The 18,956-nt window shown below is 40.7% G+C and overlaps 1 protein-coding gene across 1 annotated transcript; it reads left to right on the forward strand.

Moving 5' to 3' along the window:
• The first annotated feature begins 15,796 nt into the window (after window positions 1-15,796).
• Window positions 15,797-17,885, forward strand: LOC113690562 (uncharacterized). The gene is made up of 4 exons (XM_027208530.2): window positions 15,797-16,714; window positions 16,814-17,381; window positions 17,424-17,681; window positions 17,782-17,885. Exons 1-4 carry the CDS (start codon window positions 15,797-15,799, stop codon window positions 17,883-17,885), a joined length of 1,848 nt encoding a protein of 615 aa, XP_027064331.2.
• Window positions 17,886-18,956: the final 1,071 nt, after the last annotated feature.

Genomic DNA, 18,956 nt, shown 5'->3' on the forward strand with positions numbered 1-18,956 from the left:
TCAGACTAGCTATTCAAAACTGAAGGTGTATGAGCTTGCCATTGGAACCATATCGTTGGTACTATGGCTGATTCTTACCAAGTGAATGTCATTGTGGTTACACCTGTTAATATAAGAATTTGAATCTTTTGATTGTGCTATGGAGATGGGTATGGACATGGTAGTTTAGAAGGACAGTACTTTGTCATGCATACATTCAAGGATACTACCAGTTTAAAACTAGATCACCAGTCGAAAGAAGTTGGGGAATTATACCCTTTGATTCCTCAAAGTTATCGAGTTATTGCATATTAGACTTGTGAGTTTCTCTACGCATACTAAGTGTGCTCTTCTGCAATTCTTTGCTTTCCATCTGCTCTTGTTTATTAGCTAAATCCAATACTAAGATTTTGGCACCCTTAGGTCTTGTGTACTTTAATTAATGTTACTAGTTGCACTTGTCATTTGGAGTTCAATGAGACAAAGACTTTCTTTTTAAGCAATGGATGCTGGAACAAATCAGTTAAGTAGTGCTTCGAGTTAGACGATTGACATGCTGAGATACATGCTAAAAATTGATTCAGATAACTGATACTGCAATTGATACATTTGATACTTTAATGTTTTACATATTAATGGTTCTGTAAATATATTGTACAATCACTCTTCATGCAAATACAGCACTACTTAATCGAAGTCAGTCTCTGTGGAAGAAAATTGACACAGCACCAATCAGCCTCTTGCCTCTAGAACCTCTTCTCTCTCTGACTCCAACATTTTGCACTCATGGTACCAATAATGTTGGAGATGACCATATGAGATATTGAATATGCTGTTATAAGGCCGCGTGCCAAAGTTATTCTTGACCTCAAACGTTAAGACTGAGTTGGAATGCTGTAACATATTGAAGCCTGAAAGCAAGAAGGATATCAAGTTTGTGGAAAAAATCAAATTCAGAACCACAGCCAAAAATACAAGGAAGGCTGATTTCTCTGCAAATTGCAAGGACGGATTTCAACTGGCTTATCTGCAATACCAACAAGAAGCACAGGTTTTCTTCATGTTTCTTTCCCTTCTCCTTGAATGCTGAATCATAAGCAAGGAACGTTAATAAAAGAAAAAGAACATCTGCAAATCAGAAATGAGATATCTTCCTCAGACCTGCTTAAAAATTCAAGGTAAGACTAACTATCTTAATCACCTTTTATCATATTAAACCGGATTTTAAAGTTCAATTTTTGCTGCTGTCATTTAAATTTAGCTTCATTGCTTGCAGGCATGAAGCCGTTTAACGATTATGACAAGCTGCAATTGAGAGGCGATGTATGAGCCATATTTTTACTGGCTTGAAGAAGGCAGAGGCTGAAAATGAGGAGAAGAAATAGTGAGTATTGGCCGATACTGATTCCCGTTGCTTTTTCGGGGACAGCTCAATTGTTGGACTCAGTTTGGAAGTTGAACACTAGCACTAGCATTTGTTATATAGTCAGTTTGAGTGTATAAATTTCAGTGTTAAATGGTTACTTCAGTTTTGTCAATCTGATTTCAAACTTTAATCCTTTTCCTAGGGGCGTAGATTGAAGAGATTGATGCTCAAGCCTGCTCTAAAATGGTAATATACTTTCTTTGAGTTACTTGGTTGAATTTGGCATCCAGAAATTTGCAGTGCTTTCTGTCGTAGTCAGGCTGGGTGGCTTCCACAAGTACTCCTGGAGTGTAATGATAGCAAAAGTGTTCATATCAATGTCTAAATGCCTTATCTTCTGAATTTATTGAAATAGCAGTGGTCCTGATACGTTCCTCGATCCACGGTCGAGACACGTAGCACGTTTGCCCAAGGATCTAGCGGGGATGTCCTACGCTTGGTTTGCGGAACCCTTACTCAAACGGACAACTCGATTTGATTGGAGGTGGTAGACGACACTCCGATGAAGGTGAATACTCCAAGGGAATAGGTCGGTAGAACAATCAAGGACAGGACGCGAGATTGCTCAATAACCCCTTGCCAAGCAAGTTGAAAGGCACGAATTCTTTCTGAAAGAAAACGAATGCACTAAGAATTTAATTCATCAAAAACTAGTTTTTAACCTTACAAGGCTAGCCTATTTATAGGCTTAATGAAACAACTAAAACCCTAAAGAAACCTAAAGGGGAGGTCGGCTACCTTGTCATCAAGGTGGGCCGGCCTCAAGCCTTCTACGGACAATTAGTCCAAACAAAATGGAAACAACGACTAAGGCCCTACTCGGCCGATTCGTAAGGAGGCCCACTGGAGTCTTCCTGGGCTTGGACCAAAGTGCAAGTTGCTTGATTGATCCTTTCCAAGCCTTCAATATCTCTATAGCCTCCATGTTGATCGTGGACAACTTGAACAAGGGCTTGGAGGGATTCCTTGAATAGCTTGGCCCGTGCACGTGTGACTGGGCCTAATGGGACTTGGACTGGGCCCTGGGTCATGCACACATCAGTCCCCTCCTCTTGTGAAGGATTTGCCCTCAAATCTGGATCCTCCTCACCAAGAAACGGGCTCAAGTCTGCGACATTGAAGGTCGCGCTAACATTGTACTCCCCAGGTAGCTCCAATTTGTAGGCGTTGTCATTAACCCGGTGGAGCACACGAAAAGGTCCATCCCCTCTGGGGGATAATTTGCTTTGTCGCTGCTTGGGGAACCTCTCTTTGCGTAAGTGTAACCAAACCCAATCACCAGGCTCGAAGATCATTTTGCGGCGGTGCTTGTTAGCCTGCTGGGTGTATTGCTGAGTACGCCTTTCAATGTTTGCTCGAACAGCTTCATGTAACCTGCGCACAAAATCGGCCTTCTTTTTCCCATCTAAGCTTGTGTGCTCAGAGGAAGGTAAGGGTACTAAATCAAGAGGGGTTAGCGGGTTAAAGCCATAAACAATCTCAAAAGGTGAGTAGTGTGTAGCACTATGAACAACTCGATTGTAGGCGAATTCAACATGAGGCAAACACTCTTCCCAAGTCTTAAGATTCTTTTTAATCAATGCCCGAAGTAGTGTGCCAAGTGTGCGATTGACAACTTCAGTTTGTCCATCGCTTTGTGGATGACTGGTGGTGGAGAATAGTAACCGGGTGCCAAGTTTAGACCACAGAGTCTTCCAAAAATAACTCAGAAATTTCACATCCCTATCACTAACAATGGTCCTAGGCATACCATGCAGACGGACAATTTCTTTGAAGAATAGAGTAGCAATATGAGAGGCATCGTCAGTTTTGTGACATGGAACAAAATGAGCCATCTTAGAAAACCTATCAACCACCACAAAGATGGAGTCATTACCTCTTGGCGACCTAGGCAAACCTAGAATAAAGTCCATAGACAAGTCAACCCAGGGATGGTGAGGGATAGGTAATGGGGTATACAAGCCATATGGATTTGTTTTGGACTTTGCCTTGTGGCAAGTAGCACACCTACCAACCATGCGGTCAACATCCCGACGCATATGGGGCCAGTAAAAGTGCTCTTGCAACATAGCCAGTGTCTTGGCAATGCCGAAGTGGCCCATGAGACCACCACAATGTGCCTCTCGAATCAAAAGATCACGAATGGAAGAGTTAGGCACACACAGTTTATCTACATGGAATAGAAATCCATCATGCAAAAAGTACTTTCCATGCGGATTCTTAACACACACGGCATAGATATCACCAAAGTCATGATCATTAGTGTAGAGGTCCTTTATCATTTCGAACCCAAGCAATTTGGCATCAAGACAGGCAAGCAAGGAGTGTCTACGTGACAAGGCATCAGCTACCACATTTGTCTTGCCAGTTTTGTACTTAATCACATAAGAAAAGGTGTCAATGAAGCTTACCCATTTGGCATGTCTCTTGCTTAATTTAGGTTGCCCTTTGAGGTACTTCAATGACTCGTGATCAGTGTGTATCACGAACTCTCGAGGGCGAAGATAATGTTGCCAGGTCTCCAAGGCCCTCACTAAGGCGTACAACTCCTTGTCGTACGTGGGGTAGTTCAATGCAGCTCCTCCCAACTTTTCGCTAAAGAAGGCACACGGCCTCTTGTCTTGCATTAGGACTGCGCCAATACCTACACCAGAAGCATCACATTCAATTTCAAAGGTATTGTTAAAGTTTGGTAATGCTAACACAGGGGCATGCGTTAGTGTGTCCTTGAGTGCGAGAAATGCTTGGTCTTGTGATTCTCCCCAAAGGAACTTGTCATGCTTCTTTGTCACGGCGGTCAACGGGGCGGCAATAGTGCTAAAATTCTTGACAAATCGCCGGTAAAAGCCCGCCAATCCAAGAAAGCTGCGCACGTCAGGGACGGATGTGGGGGTTGGCCATTGCTCGATGGCGTCAATCTTGGATTTGTCCACCTTGATGCCCTGTGAACTTACTACATAGCCTAAAAACACAAGCTCGTTAGTACAAAAGGTGCACTTCTTGAGGTTGGCGTACAGACGCGCCTGTCGAAGTGTCTCAAGAACTAATCGCACATGCTCTAGATGCTCATGCTCACTACAGCTATAGATCAGGATGTCATCAAAGTAAACAATGACAAACTTGCCAATGAAATGTCTCAACACATGGTTCATTAGTCGCATGAAGGTGCTAGGGGCATTAGTTAAGCCAAACGGCATGACTAACCACTCATAGAGACCATGTTTGGTTTTGAAGGCCGTTTTCCACTCGTCGCCTTCTTTCATCCGAATCTGATGATAGCCACTCCTCAAGTCAATTTTGGTGAAAATAATGGCACCATCGAGTTCATCAAGCATATCATCAAGTCTAGGAATGGGATGACGATATTTGATGGTGATAGCGTTCACAGCCCGACAATCAGTGCACATACGCCAAGTACCGTCCTTTTTGGGCACAAGTATCACTGGCACAGCACAAGGACTTAGACTTTCCTTTACCCAACCTTTACCTAAGAGGCCATCAACTTGCCTTTGCAGCTCCTTGGTCTCTTCAGGACCCATGCGGTAGGCAGGTTTGTTGGGTAGTGGTGCCCCAGGAATGAGGTCGATTTGGTGCTCAATCCCTCGAATAGGTGGTAAGCCATCAGGGACTTCGTCGGGGAAAACATCCTCAAATTCCTGCAAAAGAACAACCATACTCGCAGGCAATGCCTTATCGAGTTCAGCAACATCTAAAAGCACATGTTTGCAAATCATGAGAAGGACGGGCTGATCAGAATTGACAACTTTCCTAACGTCCTTGGCCTTAATGATCATGTTTTGCTTCCTAGTGGTAGGTGGCGTAAGTGATTTCTCACGCGTCACACTAGGTGTGCTTCCTTGATCCTTGGTCAATGACTCACTTGCAGGGGTGGAGCCGTTGCCAGGGTCGACCGCCTTTTGTCTCCTTCTTTGACGGTCTTGTTCACACTCTCTTTGTAACTTAAGTTGGTCCTCATATACTTGTGCAGGTGTAAGTGGTGTGAGAACCTTGCGTTTGCCATCATGCAAGAGAGTGTACTTGTTGGCCCTTCCGTCGAACGTGACGTGTTTGTCAAATTGCCATGGTCGACCCAAGATAACATGGGTGGCATGCATAGGTACCACGTCACAAACAACTTCATCGGTGTAAGTTCCAATGGAAAAAGGGATGCGTACCTGTTTGAAGACACGTACCTCTCCTTCCTCGCTTAACCATTGGAGGCGATAAGGGTGTGGATGTCTAGTGGTTGGAAGTCCTAAGCTCTCAACCATGAGTAAGCTTGCCACGTTTGTGCAACTCCCACCGTCGATGATGAGACTACACACCTTGTCACCTACTTTGCAACGAGTGTAAAACAGGTTTTCCCGTTGTAATTGCTCATCCTCCTTAACTCGGGCTGTTAGCACTCGTCGTGCCACCAAACACCCGACGTCCCCTTGTATAGGCGAGCAATCTTCCTCAGTAAAATCGTCATCCAGGCCGTCGCCTTTGGTCAACTCGGGTAGCTCCTCACAGTCGTCGTCATCGGACACAATCTCGCCATTGTGAGTGATTAGCATGACCCGTTGGTTTGGACATTGAGATTGAATATGCCCAAACCCTTGGCACTTAAAACATTTGATGTCCCTGCTCCTTGCCTTAGGAGTCTCTTGTGGTGCCTTAGAAGTAGACCTGGATACATCGGGACCCTTGTTAGGTGTAGAATAGGCATTACGATTAGAGGTGTTACCTTGGATGCGGTTAGAAGAGGTTGGTATCGCCGCGTGTCCAACTTCGTGGGTCGCCCTTCGTGGTTGGTTGCCCCTCCATGAAGTGGTGTTAGAAGATTGGAAAGGACGTGCTCCTCGTCTGAGCTTCTTTCCCCGCTCGGCCTTGATAGCGAGTTCTAGAAGGTCGTGCATGTCCAGGTAATGTTGGAGCTCCAAGGCTTCTTGAAGGTCGGGATTGAGACCTCGAAGAAACCTAGCCATCGTGGCTTCATTGTCCTCTTGAATGTTGGCCCTCATCATGGCCATCTCGATCTCTTTGTAGTAGTCTTCCACACTCATGTTGCCTTGAGCGAGGGTTTGAAGTTTAGAATGGAGATCGCGATTGTAGTAGCTAGGAACGAATCGTTTGCGCATTAGTGCCTTGAGTTCGCGCCAAGTCCGGACACGTGGTTCGCCCATCCGTCTCCTATGGGTCCGTACTTGGTCCCACCAGACTAGTGCGTAGTCGGTGAACTCCACGGTGGCAACTTTAACCTTTTGTTCCTCGGTGTAATCGTAGCAGTCGAAGACCATCTCGATACGGCCCTCCCACTCCAAGTAAGCCTCAGGGTCACTTTTGCCTTTGAATGCGGGGACTTGAATTTTAAGCCCCTTGAGTTCGTTCGTAGGCGTGTCCCGTCGCGGCCTCTCGGGTCGCTCGTCGTCGTCACTGGCGGAGTAGTCCTCACTGGGTGCTCCTTTGCGGTCACGACCACTCCGATTGCGTGATCCAGAACGAGAGCCTGGGGTGAGACTCTTGGTGAGCTCGTCAAACCGGTTGTGCAACTCTTCCATTTGTTGCTCACTAATGCGTTTGAGCTCATGTCTCATGGCGGTGAACATCAGAGAAAGGTCTTTGGAAGGTGGTTGTTGATCTTGCTCCATGTGTCTCGTGATGCCCCCCCTGCAAAGGTTAGTAACAAGCAAAGAAAGTGCAAATATAATCCTCACTTCACTCCCTAAGTGTATCTCTCGCGCTCGTGTGTAGTGCTCAAGTCACTCTATAAAACTTACCAGGTACCTTTACCTGTTGGTTTAGGTAGTTGAGTAATGTTGCTCGAGCCCGATTAGCGTCACCAACTTGTCCCCCACAAGAGTAAGCAAGAGATTTGTTTTGATGAAGGGAAGGACGGTTTTGGAAAGCTTAAAGGTGGTGGACAGATTTGGAAAATATTACCAATAAAGGAAACTCTAAGAATGCCTAAGATGTAGGAGTAGTTTCCTAAAGTGAATGAGGAAATGTAGGAGAATATCCCAAAAATGGAGGAGAAAAAGTAGGAAGGTGTCCAAGTTTTATCCAAGTGTTGTACTTAGTCTCCTAAACTAAGTTGGCAAACAAGTTGGAGTTGAAAACTTCCTTTGAAAACCTTGCTTAAGCAACTTCCTAATTCTTCTCAAAACAGATTCGGTTCCCTCTCTCTCCTCTTGACCGTAATTTTCCAGAAATCTTCCCTTTATTCCCTTCCCCAAAGTCGGCTAGAAGACCCTTATAAACCCTCTCAAGCAGCCGCCCACTATGCTCACAACAAAAACCAGAATTGGGCCACCGAAATTTCCAGATTTCTTCCTTCTTGAACCCCTCCCAAAGTCGGTTATTGTTCCCTATTAACCTCCCCTCACAGCCGCACACTTCACCCAAGAAGTTCGGCTCTCTCTCTACTCTCAAGTCACAACCAGTTCGGCTCCTTCCTTCGTGCCAAGAGCAAGACAGTTTCGGTTGTTGTGCCAAGTCAATGGCGTCTCAAGACAGCGTGAACCAAGTCTCTCAAGGTTCTTTCCCACGGGTTGCTCAAGAAACTCCCAAGGATTTTATTCCTAAACCAAGGAAACCCCGTATGGATGCAAGAACTTACAAGAAACTCTTTATTCGAAGAGAAGTGCAAGTCTTCAAAACTCTTGATGATCAAGAACCTCAAGAATCCCAAAAGGTAGTGCAAGTAATCAAAGTTCAAGGTGTTCAAGAATTTCAAGAAGAGGTTGGTCAAAACTTTTGAATTTTTTTTTTTCTTCTACTTGCTGTAATTTTCTGGTTTGGGTACAAGATGCAATAAGACAGATTTGGCAATAAGAAGTGCGATTTTCCTTCTTGGTTTTCTTGCTACCCGATGGCTCTTCTTGTTTCTTTTTCGGTTCTTTTTTTTTATACTTGGTAATAGACTACACCTGGCCGAAAGGGTTTCAAACCAGATTCTGATCAAGTCCTAATTTACTACAACCAACAGCCCCAAAACTCCAAGTTTTTTTATCAAGAACTTCCAAGAACTTCAAGATTAAGTTCAAGAAAGTCAAGAATCCTAAAACTCACGTAGATTTCCTTCAAGATTCACAACTCCAACAAGTTTGGTCCACAAATCAGTTTAGGAAACTAACTAAACAACTTAGATAAGCGACTAACACTTGGACAGATTTGGCAATCACAAAAACTCTAGCCGCACAAAACCCTAGCCGCGGTTTTTCTTTCTTCTTTTTTTTTTGTGTTTTTTTTTTTTTTTCAGTTTCGGCTAGGACCAATTGCTGGGCAGAATGGTTGTAATACGAGGATAAAATCTGGGCAGATTGGACTAGCAACAAAACACACAACTGTCCAGAAATTTACGCGACCAAGAACAAGAATTAGCGAACAGATTTTTTTTTGACTCACAACGGACAGAAATTTCTATTTTGTTGGTTGTCTCCTTTTTTTTTTTTTTTGATGAATGCGGACACCAATGGACAGAAAGGAAAGACTCACGGCAAGGCACAAGACAAGACACGGACAGAATGTTTTTTTTTTTTTGACAAGCGATGCAAACAGATTTTGTTTGTTTTTTTTTTTTGACTAGCAAAGCAGCAACGGACAGACTTGAAGACACAAACGAACGGGTATGGATACGAACTCAATCAATAAAACAACGACCAGAATTTCTAGATAACAAACGAAGGAAAACGGCACAACGAAGCAACAAAGCAAACGAACAGTTTTTTTTTTTTTTTTCAAAACACAAGGCAGCGGAAATAATGAAACTAAGACACAACTATGGATATAACGGAAGATACCTCCACCAAAGCTCTGAAGCCAACTGATACGTTCCTCGATCCACGGTCGAGACACGTAGCACGTTTGCCCAAGGATCTAGCGGGGATGTCCTACGCTTGGTTTGCGGAACCCTTACTCAAACGGACAACTCGATTTGATTGGAGGTGGTAGACGACACTCCGATGAAGGTGAATACTCCAGGGGAATAGGTCGGTAGAACAATCAAGGACAGGACGCGAGATTGCTCAATAACCCCTTGCCAAGCAAGTTGAAAGGCACGAATTCTTTCTGAAAGAAAACGAATGCACTAAGAATTTAATTCATCAAAAACTAGTTTTTAACCTTACAAGGCTAGCCTATTTATAGGCTTAATGAAACAACTAAAACCCTAAAGAAACCTAAAGGGGAGGTCGGCTACCTTGTCATCAAGGTGGGCCGGCCTCAAGCCTTCTACGGACAATTAGTCCAAACAAAATGGAAACAACGACTAAGGCCCTACTCGGCCGATTCGTAAGGAGGCCCACTGGAGTCTTCCTGGGCTTGGACCAAAGTGCAAGTTGCTTGATTGATCCTTTCCAAGCCTTCAATATCTCTATAGCCTCCATGTTGATCGTGGACAACTTGAACAAGGGCTTGGAGGGATTCCTTGAATAGCTTGGCCCGTGCACGTGTGACTGGGCCTAATGGGACTTGGACTGGGCCCTGGGTCATGCACACATCAGGTCCTAATTGAGATTAAGGTATGATCAATAATTTTTCACCAAGTCTTGGCACTCTATTTGGAGCAAACAAAGATTGGTGCTCTCTTCAAAACTTTATCATGATTCTGTCTGTACTTTTTTGGTTTTGCAATTTGTCTTACAAGAAATTAGAAAAACTATGTGAAATATAAGGTCACTATAGCCAGGCAGAAATAGGGCTGTTAATGGAGTCGGGTCAATTCAAGCTCAACTTATTCGACCCAAAAAAAGCCCGTTAAGCATAAGCTTTAATTGGGCCAAGCACAGTTTGTATCTAAATATTACATTTGAACTAAATCTGAACAAGTTTGGACTATACTAAACTCAAACTTGATTAAAGCTACACCTATATATAAGCAATAACAGTTAGTGTAAAATTTGATTAAAGCTACACCTATATATAAGCAATAACAGTTAGTGTCAATGCTTTTTGTCATCATTTGAACTTTTAATTTTACTCTTATTAAAATTAAGTTTTACCCTAATCACCTAATCACATTTTGCCATAAAAACTATTGATAACCACTCTAAATATTATAATTACCAAATTACTATAATCATATAAAACAAAGTTTTTCATGAAAATTTTATATAAATTTTTTGTATGTAACAAACAAAATTTATACAAAATTGATTTATTTTAAGTATTTCCTTATTGCACATACATTGGATGTGCCATTAATGCTAGTATATAAAAATTTCTATAATTTATAATTATACATATTATGACATAAAATGTTAATAATTTATATATAAATTTATAGTAACTCATAATTATAAAATATATATTATATATATTATGTATTTAATTATGAATTTAAGTCGAGCCCGATTTGAACCTAAAATTCAAATAATACTGTGAATTGAGTTTGAGCCTTTTAATTTAAGCTCGAAACCTGAAACCCAAAATTCAAAAATCCGGATAATTTGTGAATCGAGTCTAAACTTGCCAAAATCCGACTCAAATAGCCCAATTAATTTGGCTTAAATAGCCCAATTAACACCCCTAGGCACAAATGGGCAACACTGCACCCTTGGTTGATTGGAAGAGGAATTCTAGGGTGAGCAGGAAGGAGATGGTCTCAATCAGCGAGCAAGAAAGAGGGTGTCAATGACTAAGTTGTCATCTTATCCGCATCTGGGCTAAGATAATGTGGTTGTACTATTTATCACATTACAGATTAATCAAAATTTGGGAAAGTTAGGAAGTTTCTAAATCTGATGTTCACAACTTTTGGAAAGTGCTGGTGCTGAAAATTGGTTTGTTAATATCCTGTTCTTGAAAGGATTTGGAGACTTTATTGTTATTCTCCTACTCTTGAAAGGAATCGGACACAATTCGTTTGTATTTAAATCGTTCTTGAGCCTCAGTTCTGAGAGTTACTTCCCTTCTTGTCATCCCTCGTCCATCCCACTCAGTTGAAAGTTCTCTCAACAATTCCTGAGACTCGTTACTCTGTCAAATTCGGCATTCAAGAATTATTTACAGCAAAATAGAAGCGACCCACTTGTTCAAAACGTTAGTTCTTGAGGATTGAATCAAAGAATAGCATGGAAGAAGGATCCATCGAGCAGCCCAGAAAGGAGTTGAAGTTCCTGCAGTTGAGGAGCAAACTCAAACAAGTTATCAGAAAGAAGATGAGTATTCCTGATCAACCTGTAAAAAGTAATCATTACTTGTGGTTTGACGGTGATTATGGTTCTTTCTTTGGACCTTCACAGTCTTCCATCGCTCCAAGATTGCTTGAACACAACGCTTTATTAGTCCTCTACAAAAAATCCGAAGTTGCTGTTCTTCAGAAGAATGAGAGACAAACTAGGGCTTCAGGTTCTAAGCCTCTGGCTGCATCCACTGACCAAAAACCATCCACGAGCAATATTCTTGGGGCAAGAGTAAAAGCCCAGATGCTTAGAGCTATGAGGGACTATTCCTTTCTATCGTCCGACAATACTTCTGGTCAAATGGCATGTGTTTCTCTTAAGAACCCTGAGGTTCCAACTGCTCAGGTGCAACCAAAGATCATGAAAAAATCATCACTTCCTAGTAATGCTAGGAGCACAAAGGAGGACAGAAAACTTGCAGTTTCTGACAGGCAAAAGGAACGCAGTTTGGGGACAGGAAAATCAGATTCTACCAGTCAGCCTGCTGGCATGAGTCCTAAAGGGATCTCATTTCCAATGCAAGATCCCAAAGAGAAGAATAAGGCAGCAATTCATCCTAGTGGCAGCCTGGAAAACCATAATGGAGCAAAGAGTACAAGATTGAATCCTGCTACAGTTTCAAAGCAAGCCTCCATAAAAAGGGGAGAGTCCCAAGTAGTAAATTCTTGCTCGCAAAATCAAAAAAAGGTGCCGCCTTTTCCCTCCAAAGGATCAGTGCAGTCTTCCTCCTCAACAATAAAGAAGCCTATTAATCATGTCCAGCAGTTGAAGAAACAACAAAAGGTGCAAATAATCAAGAATTCAAAGCCTGAAGCAAGTTCTCAACTTCGTCATCTTAAAAGGAAGAAACCTGACGACTCCGTCGATGCTAGAGCCATTAGCATTATGATCAGAAAAATGTATGGGTATGATCCAAGCAAGTACCACGACAATGAAAAGGATGATAAGCCATGGAGGCTACTTTTGAAGATATTCAGAGGGAGGAAAGAAGAAGTGCCAAAATTGCAAGGAAAGAGGACCAAGAAGAGCTTCGCAAGATTGTAGCTGAAGAATCAAAAGCTCGCTTGATGAAAGAGACTGCCAAGAAACGCAAGCTTATCCATTGATTTTTCAGTCTTTACTAGAGTAACATGTATAGTTTGGATCAATAATTGTAATTTTCATGAAGAATATGACCTTATAATTTTTTATTCCATGGTAAATTTAATAGAGCAATATTTATTTGGAAAAATTATTAAAAATCCCCTATGATTTCGTCTATTGCCATATGACCTCTCAAATGTTTCAAAATGTTCACTTCACTCTTTATAATTTTATGTAAAGTGAAAATTTGAACAAAAAAAAATTATATAATGCCATTAATTGAATAGTGTCCTTACTTAAATGCTAAATCAATTGATAGCTTAACTCTTTTGTATAAAAGTATAAGGGGAATTATATCAATAAATATAAAATTACAGGAGGTAAAGTGGATATTTATACAAACTAAGAGGGTTATATGGAGACTAAGATTTTATCACACATGTTTCTAAAGCACATTTGGTATAAAGGCCATAATTGACTATGCAATCCGTCAATTTTTTATTTTACATAAAACCATAGAGAGGTTATGTGCCTGTTTTCAAATCACAGGGGGTCATCTAACATTATGAAAAATTACAGGGGATTATAAGTAATTTACCCTATTTGTTTTGGCTGGGATTTTTTTTTTTCCGCTTACATTGGTTTTGAATTTTTCTTGAGAACTAGATATATGATCTTGCAAGTATGCCTTAAGAAAGAATTTTGGTAAGGTGTATGAAACTGTTAATTAAGATTCCAAAATTCGTGCTATAGTTTGTGCTTACTAGATTTCCAAATAAATCTTATTTAGAATACATGAATTGATTGCACAACTAAAGTATTTCATTCATCTTTCTAATATATGAATTTAGGAGCATAAAATCTGTACAGTTACATGTTGAAAGATGATCTTGTTAAAGCTGGGAATTTAGTCCGACTCCCCCCCCCCCCCCCCCCAAAAAAAAACTCCAAAAAAAATTTGGATTTGTTACATGTTAAACCTTTCCAGTTTCGCTTTGTTGTTTAAGAAGGTGTAATCCATCAGCTTGTTTTGCAAGTTGTACATGGTAGTAGTCCAACCATGATACCTGCAAAATTATGCATCTAGGCATGTAAATGGCTAGTACAAGGTTTTTGTTTTTGAAAATTACGATATTATACGTATGAGTTTGTTTACGATATTATTTTTAATTTCCATTTTGTTGTATAAGACCTTCAATTAATTAGAAAATAATCAAGTTATTGTCGTTATATGCATATGTATGTAAAATTATGATATAAATTTTTTTTTATGCATAACTCCTAAGCCATCTATAAATTCAAACAAAGTTTAAGATTTCTTAATGTTGAAGAATAATTTGTTAATGCGGGACAATTTTATTGCTACTTTTTTATCCTTTTAATCGAAATCTATGAATCTTTGATTGAATTGTATGAACGTGAGCTTTTGTAGTGAAGCCTTGCAATCAAAAAGCAGTTTGGCTTTGACGCAGCTGCAGAATATTGGCATTTTGTAAACATCGACTCCTTTTTTTTTTTTTTTTTTGGATAAAAACCTGTGCCTTAAATGCTTTAAAATAACGCATTCAAAGCTTTTTGGAAAAATAGCCAATTTTGTCCTCAAACTATTTTACCAAAGCTGATTTGGTCCCTCAACATTTTATCACACGAATTAAGTCCCTTAACTAAAATTATTGTGCCAATTGAGGACCTATACGGCGTCGCCACCCAAAACACATGTATCTGTACAGAAATCAACGGCGAGGCAGGGGCTTTTTTGGAAGTACACATCCTAATTTCTACGGGAAGCAAGATAGATCCAATTTTGCATCCAAATTAGGGAAACCTGTGAAATTAGGGGTTTTCCTAGACATAACCCATTTCGCATCCAAATAGCAGAAGAAATTAGGGGCTTGAAACCGATTCCCAATTACCAGCAATGGAGGGAGATAAAGATGACGAAAACAGAGCGGAATGGAGAAATTGGTTCACAGGCAGCACAGCAGAGCAAGGAAAAGCTCGAGGATGAAAATTCTGACGGAATGTCAGCGAGGATTTCCGGTAAGTCTTGGCTTGCATGTGCGATATTTGAAGTTAATTTTTTTGCTAATAAGTTGAAGTTCGCATCTTATAGACGTTGGTTGTTGAACTACAGTTGGTAGATTTTTCCTTTTCTAATTTAAATGATAGGATTTTGGTAGATATGAGATGTGGGGTATGTGTAGTGGACTCTCTTGTTATTTTAGTTTCGGTGGTCCCTTTGCTGTGAAAAATACACTATGTTGTTGTTCTCATGCTACCTAATTGGGTTATAGGATAGTGACCGAGCATATGGATGCCTAATTAAATTTTTTTTTATGCCAAAAAAAAAAACACAGGACATGAGCTGGACTGCTTTACACTAAAAATATATTACGGTGGGGTATATTTTGGACCACCACAAGAAAAGTATGTGGGGGGAAGTATGGAATCATTTGAAGGTGTTATTGCAAATGTAGTTAACATGTCACATCTCCATGGCTTTTGCACCCTTGTCGGATGTGGAAAAAATGTGAAAATGCTTTATAGAGTTCCTTGTGGAGATTGTAGCTTCAAACTACGGAATATAGAAAGTGAGGATGATGTTATAGACATGGCATGTATTGGGAAATAAACTGGCATGGTTGAGGTGTACTTGGTGCAGGAATTTCATATTAGATTTATTAATAGTAAAGTGGGCAGTTCTAATGTGGATATTGGAGAGGCTGGCATATCAAATGAAGATGCTTTTTATGTTGACATCACGTTTGAGGAGTCTACCACATTTGAAGAAACCACGGTGCCAATAAAATGAATGGAGGAAGAAAATGGCTATGGGATTGAAGAAGATGTACAATCAGATTCTACAGAAAATGAAAACTTGGTGGATAGTGATTACGACTTTAGGGATGATGAAGATGATGTGATTTTCAAAAAATCTGTTGTCGATGCTGATAAAGAGCTTGAAAAAGTGAAAGAGACAACAGAAACAGTTGTTGATGAGAGCAAGAATGAAGGCAGAAAAAATGAACAAAAAAAGCCTGTTGTTGAAGAAGCATTTAGGTAGCAAAATAGGAATGATACAACTACTGACTTCAAGTTGTACCATGAAGAAAATATTCAAGTGCATGAGGCATCAGAGTCAATGAATTCTGAAGAGTTAAATAGCAATGATGAAGCCTCGAAAGAAGATAGTTCAAAGAGGAGAAAGCCAAGATACGTGAGGTTTAGACCTGAGCGTGATATGGTCGATCCAAAATTCTTTGTTGGGCTGTTGTTTGATGATAAACGGATATTTAAACAAGCTATTGATTATTATGGAGTTAAATGGGGTAAATATTTTAGGTGGGGTAAACATGACACGTCTAGAATGCGGGCTAAATGCAATAGTGCAAATTGTGACTGGTTCATTTATGCTTCTAAAGAGGTTGATAGTGACGCTTTTGTTATTAGAACCATGGGACCATCTTGCAATTGTGGTAGGACTTTTCATCACAAGCGTGCCAATTCAGGTTTCCTAAGTAGACACTATATGGACTTTCTTAGATTAAATAAGAGGGTGAGTGTCACAGAATTTAAGGAGAAGGTGCACTTAGAGCTAAATGTGAATATCACAAGAGACCAAGTGAGTAAGACCTTCATGAAGGCAAAGCTTTTGATCTATGGCAGTTACAAACAACAATACACAAAGCTGTGGGACTACTGCGAAGAGTTGTTAAATTGCAATCCTGGCTCAACGATACATATGGAGACAACGGTTGATGATATAAGTGGTAAGAAAAGATTTCAAAGGATATACATATGCTTTGAAGCATTGAAAAAAGAGATCAAGGCTGGTTGTCGACAATTGATTGGTTTAGATGGTTGCCACTTGAGGGGTCCACATCCAGGAGTATTGTTGACTGCTATTGGAATTGATGCCAACGATTGTATCTACCCCATTGCATATGCAGTAGTTGAAATTGAGAATAAGAGTTCATGGAAGTGGTTCGTGAAGTTCTTGAAACATGACTTGTGCATTCATGAACAAAAAACATGGACTTTCATCAGTGATAGACAAAAGGTAATTACAATCTTCTTTCTTTTTGGATTACCTAGGTTGCAATTAATGTAAATATAATACGTATTTTTTAAAAAAAATTGATGGTTACACCCTTAACAGGGATTGGGGTCTGCCATTCATGAAGTCACTCCGGGTGTGGAGCATCGGCATTGTGTAAGGCATCTACACAATAACATGAAGAAGTCGCATTCAGGTGAATCAATAAAAGCAAGATTTTGGGCTTGTGCAAGGTCATTATACATGCGCAAATTTGAGAGTGAGATGGATGCTTTAAACGGGTATGACTACAATGCTCATAAGTGGCTGGTGGACAATATAAATCCAAGACAATGGTCAAGATCACATTTTGGAGAAACAACTAAGTGCGATATCCTACTGAATAACCTTTGTGAGAGTTTCAATGCTGTAATCTTGGAAGCTAGAGAGAAACCAATCCTGGGTATGTTGGAGACCCTTAGAATTTACCTCATGGATAGGATGCGGATGAAAAAGGAATGGATGAAGAAGAGGACTGATGTAATATGTCCAAAGATTCAAAAAAAGCTTGAAAAGGCAAAAAATGAGGCTGCCGCCAATATTGCTAGACACTCAGACAACAAAAGATTTGAAGTGCAGCATATCTACGGTGGAACTTATGTGGTTGATGTCGAAAGATGCACATGCACATGTAGAAAGTAGGAGCTCACGGAATTGCCCTGTTGCCATGCAGTTTGTTGTATTTCACTAATAAATGCCACACCAGAGGACTACGTGCACAGCTACTACTTGAGAGAGGCATATTTGGCCGCATACGAGCCAGCTATTGCTCCATTACCGGGACCTAATGCTTGGAGGGATTCTGGTAAGATCCCAATCCTTCCACCAAAGAAGTTGAGACTTTCTGGTAGGCCAAGAAAAGCAAGGAGGAGGGAACCAGATGAACCTCGAAAGAGTAATAATGGAGTGACTAAACTGTCAAGAGCTGCAGGTACACTAAGTTGCTCAAAATGTCATGAAAAAAGACATACGGTAAGGAAATGTCTATTGGTTATACCAGCTAAGCATTTAGTTGGCCATGGCACTGGAAGGGGTCATTCTCTCAGCAGCAACAAATGCAGCAAATGTCATGTGGACGGTCACAATCGAAGAACATGTCCAACTAGTCATCCCGAGGGCCACTCTGATGTTGTAGGGACTGACTTAGACCATAGCCAGGCTGGTATACGTCCGCTTTTACATATTTTTGAACACTGCTATTCTGCCAAAATATTGGAAATGTCTTTTGTTGTTTTGTCTAACTTTTTAAAATTTTCTCATATCAACAAGCATAACCAATGGATGAACAACCTGTAGCGGGTGAACAACAACCAGGTGAAGGCTGCCATGTGGACATACAAGCTGTTGTTCATCAAGAAAATGGTAAATAAATTTGATGGCATATGGTTAATCTGCGAAAAGTTATGTTTCAGTGAATTTGAGGACATACTTAAATTCAATATTTTTTTCATTTCTTGCTTTGTAGTTTCAAGTGCACATTCCACTGAAGTTGTTGAATCGAAGAAGAAAATCAAATGCAGCTTCTGTCGAGCTCCAGGACATAACAAAAAGACATGTCCAACTATACAAGCACAAGGTTGGAGATTAAGGAAGGCAAAAATGGATACTTATGGTCCTTACGTTGAATCGGTTGGAAAAAAACGAAGAACCAAGCAGAAAGTAGGCTTTTTAGCATCAATATGAACTTAACATTTGCTTTGCTCCTTAAGTCATTGCATTGACCTGTACCTGTTGATTATATGCAGGATCATAGACTCTTAGATTAACCAGATGATGTCAGTCAACCAGGAATAACACAACTCGACTAGCCATGCATGTGCGATGAAGAAGCTCCACTTAGACCATGACTGAATTACAACCTTGGTGCTGATGTTCTTTGGGTCAAGTCAATTTTGTACAGCTTTTGTTAATTTTGTGCTGTAGGTTAGCCCATATAAGATGATAGAGCATGACTGAAATTTATGGTGCTGTTGTCATGCGGGTCAACCCACATTTTGCATAGCTTTTGTGATACGCTCCTCGATCCACGGTCGAGACACGTAGCACGTTTGCCCAAGGATCTAGCGGGGATGTCCTACGCTTGGTGTGCGGAACCTCTAACCAAACGGACAACACGATTTGATTTGAAGGTGGTAGACGACACTCCGATGAAGGTGAATACTCTAGGGGAATAGGTCGGTAGAACAATCTAGGACAGGACGCAAGA

The sequence above is a fragment of the Coffea arabica genome, chromosome 1e, assembly GCF_036785885.1.
Source record: "Coffea arabica cultivar ET-39 chromosome 1e, Coffea Arabica ET-39 HiFi, whole genome shotgun sequence".
In the NCBI taxonomy this organism is placed as follows: Eukaryota; Viridiplantae; Streptophyta; class Magnoliopsida; order Gentianales; family Rubiaceae; genus Coffea; species Coffea arabica.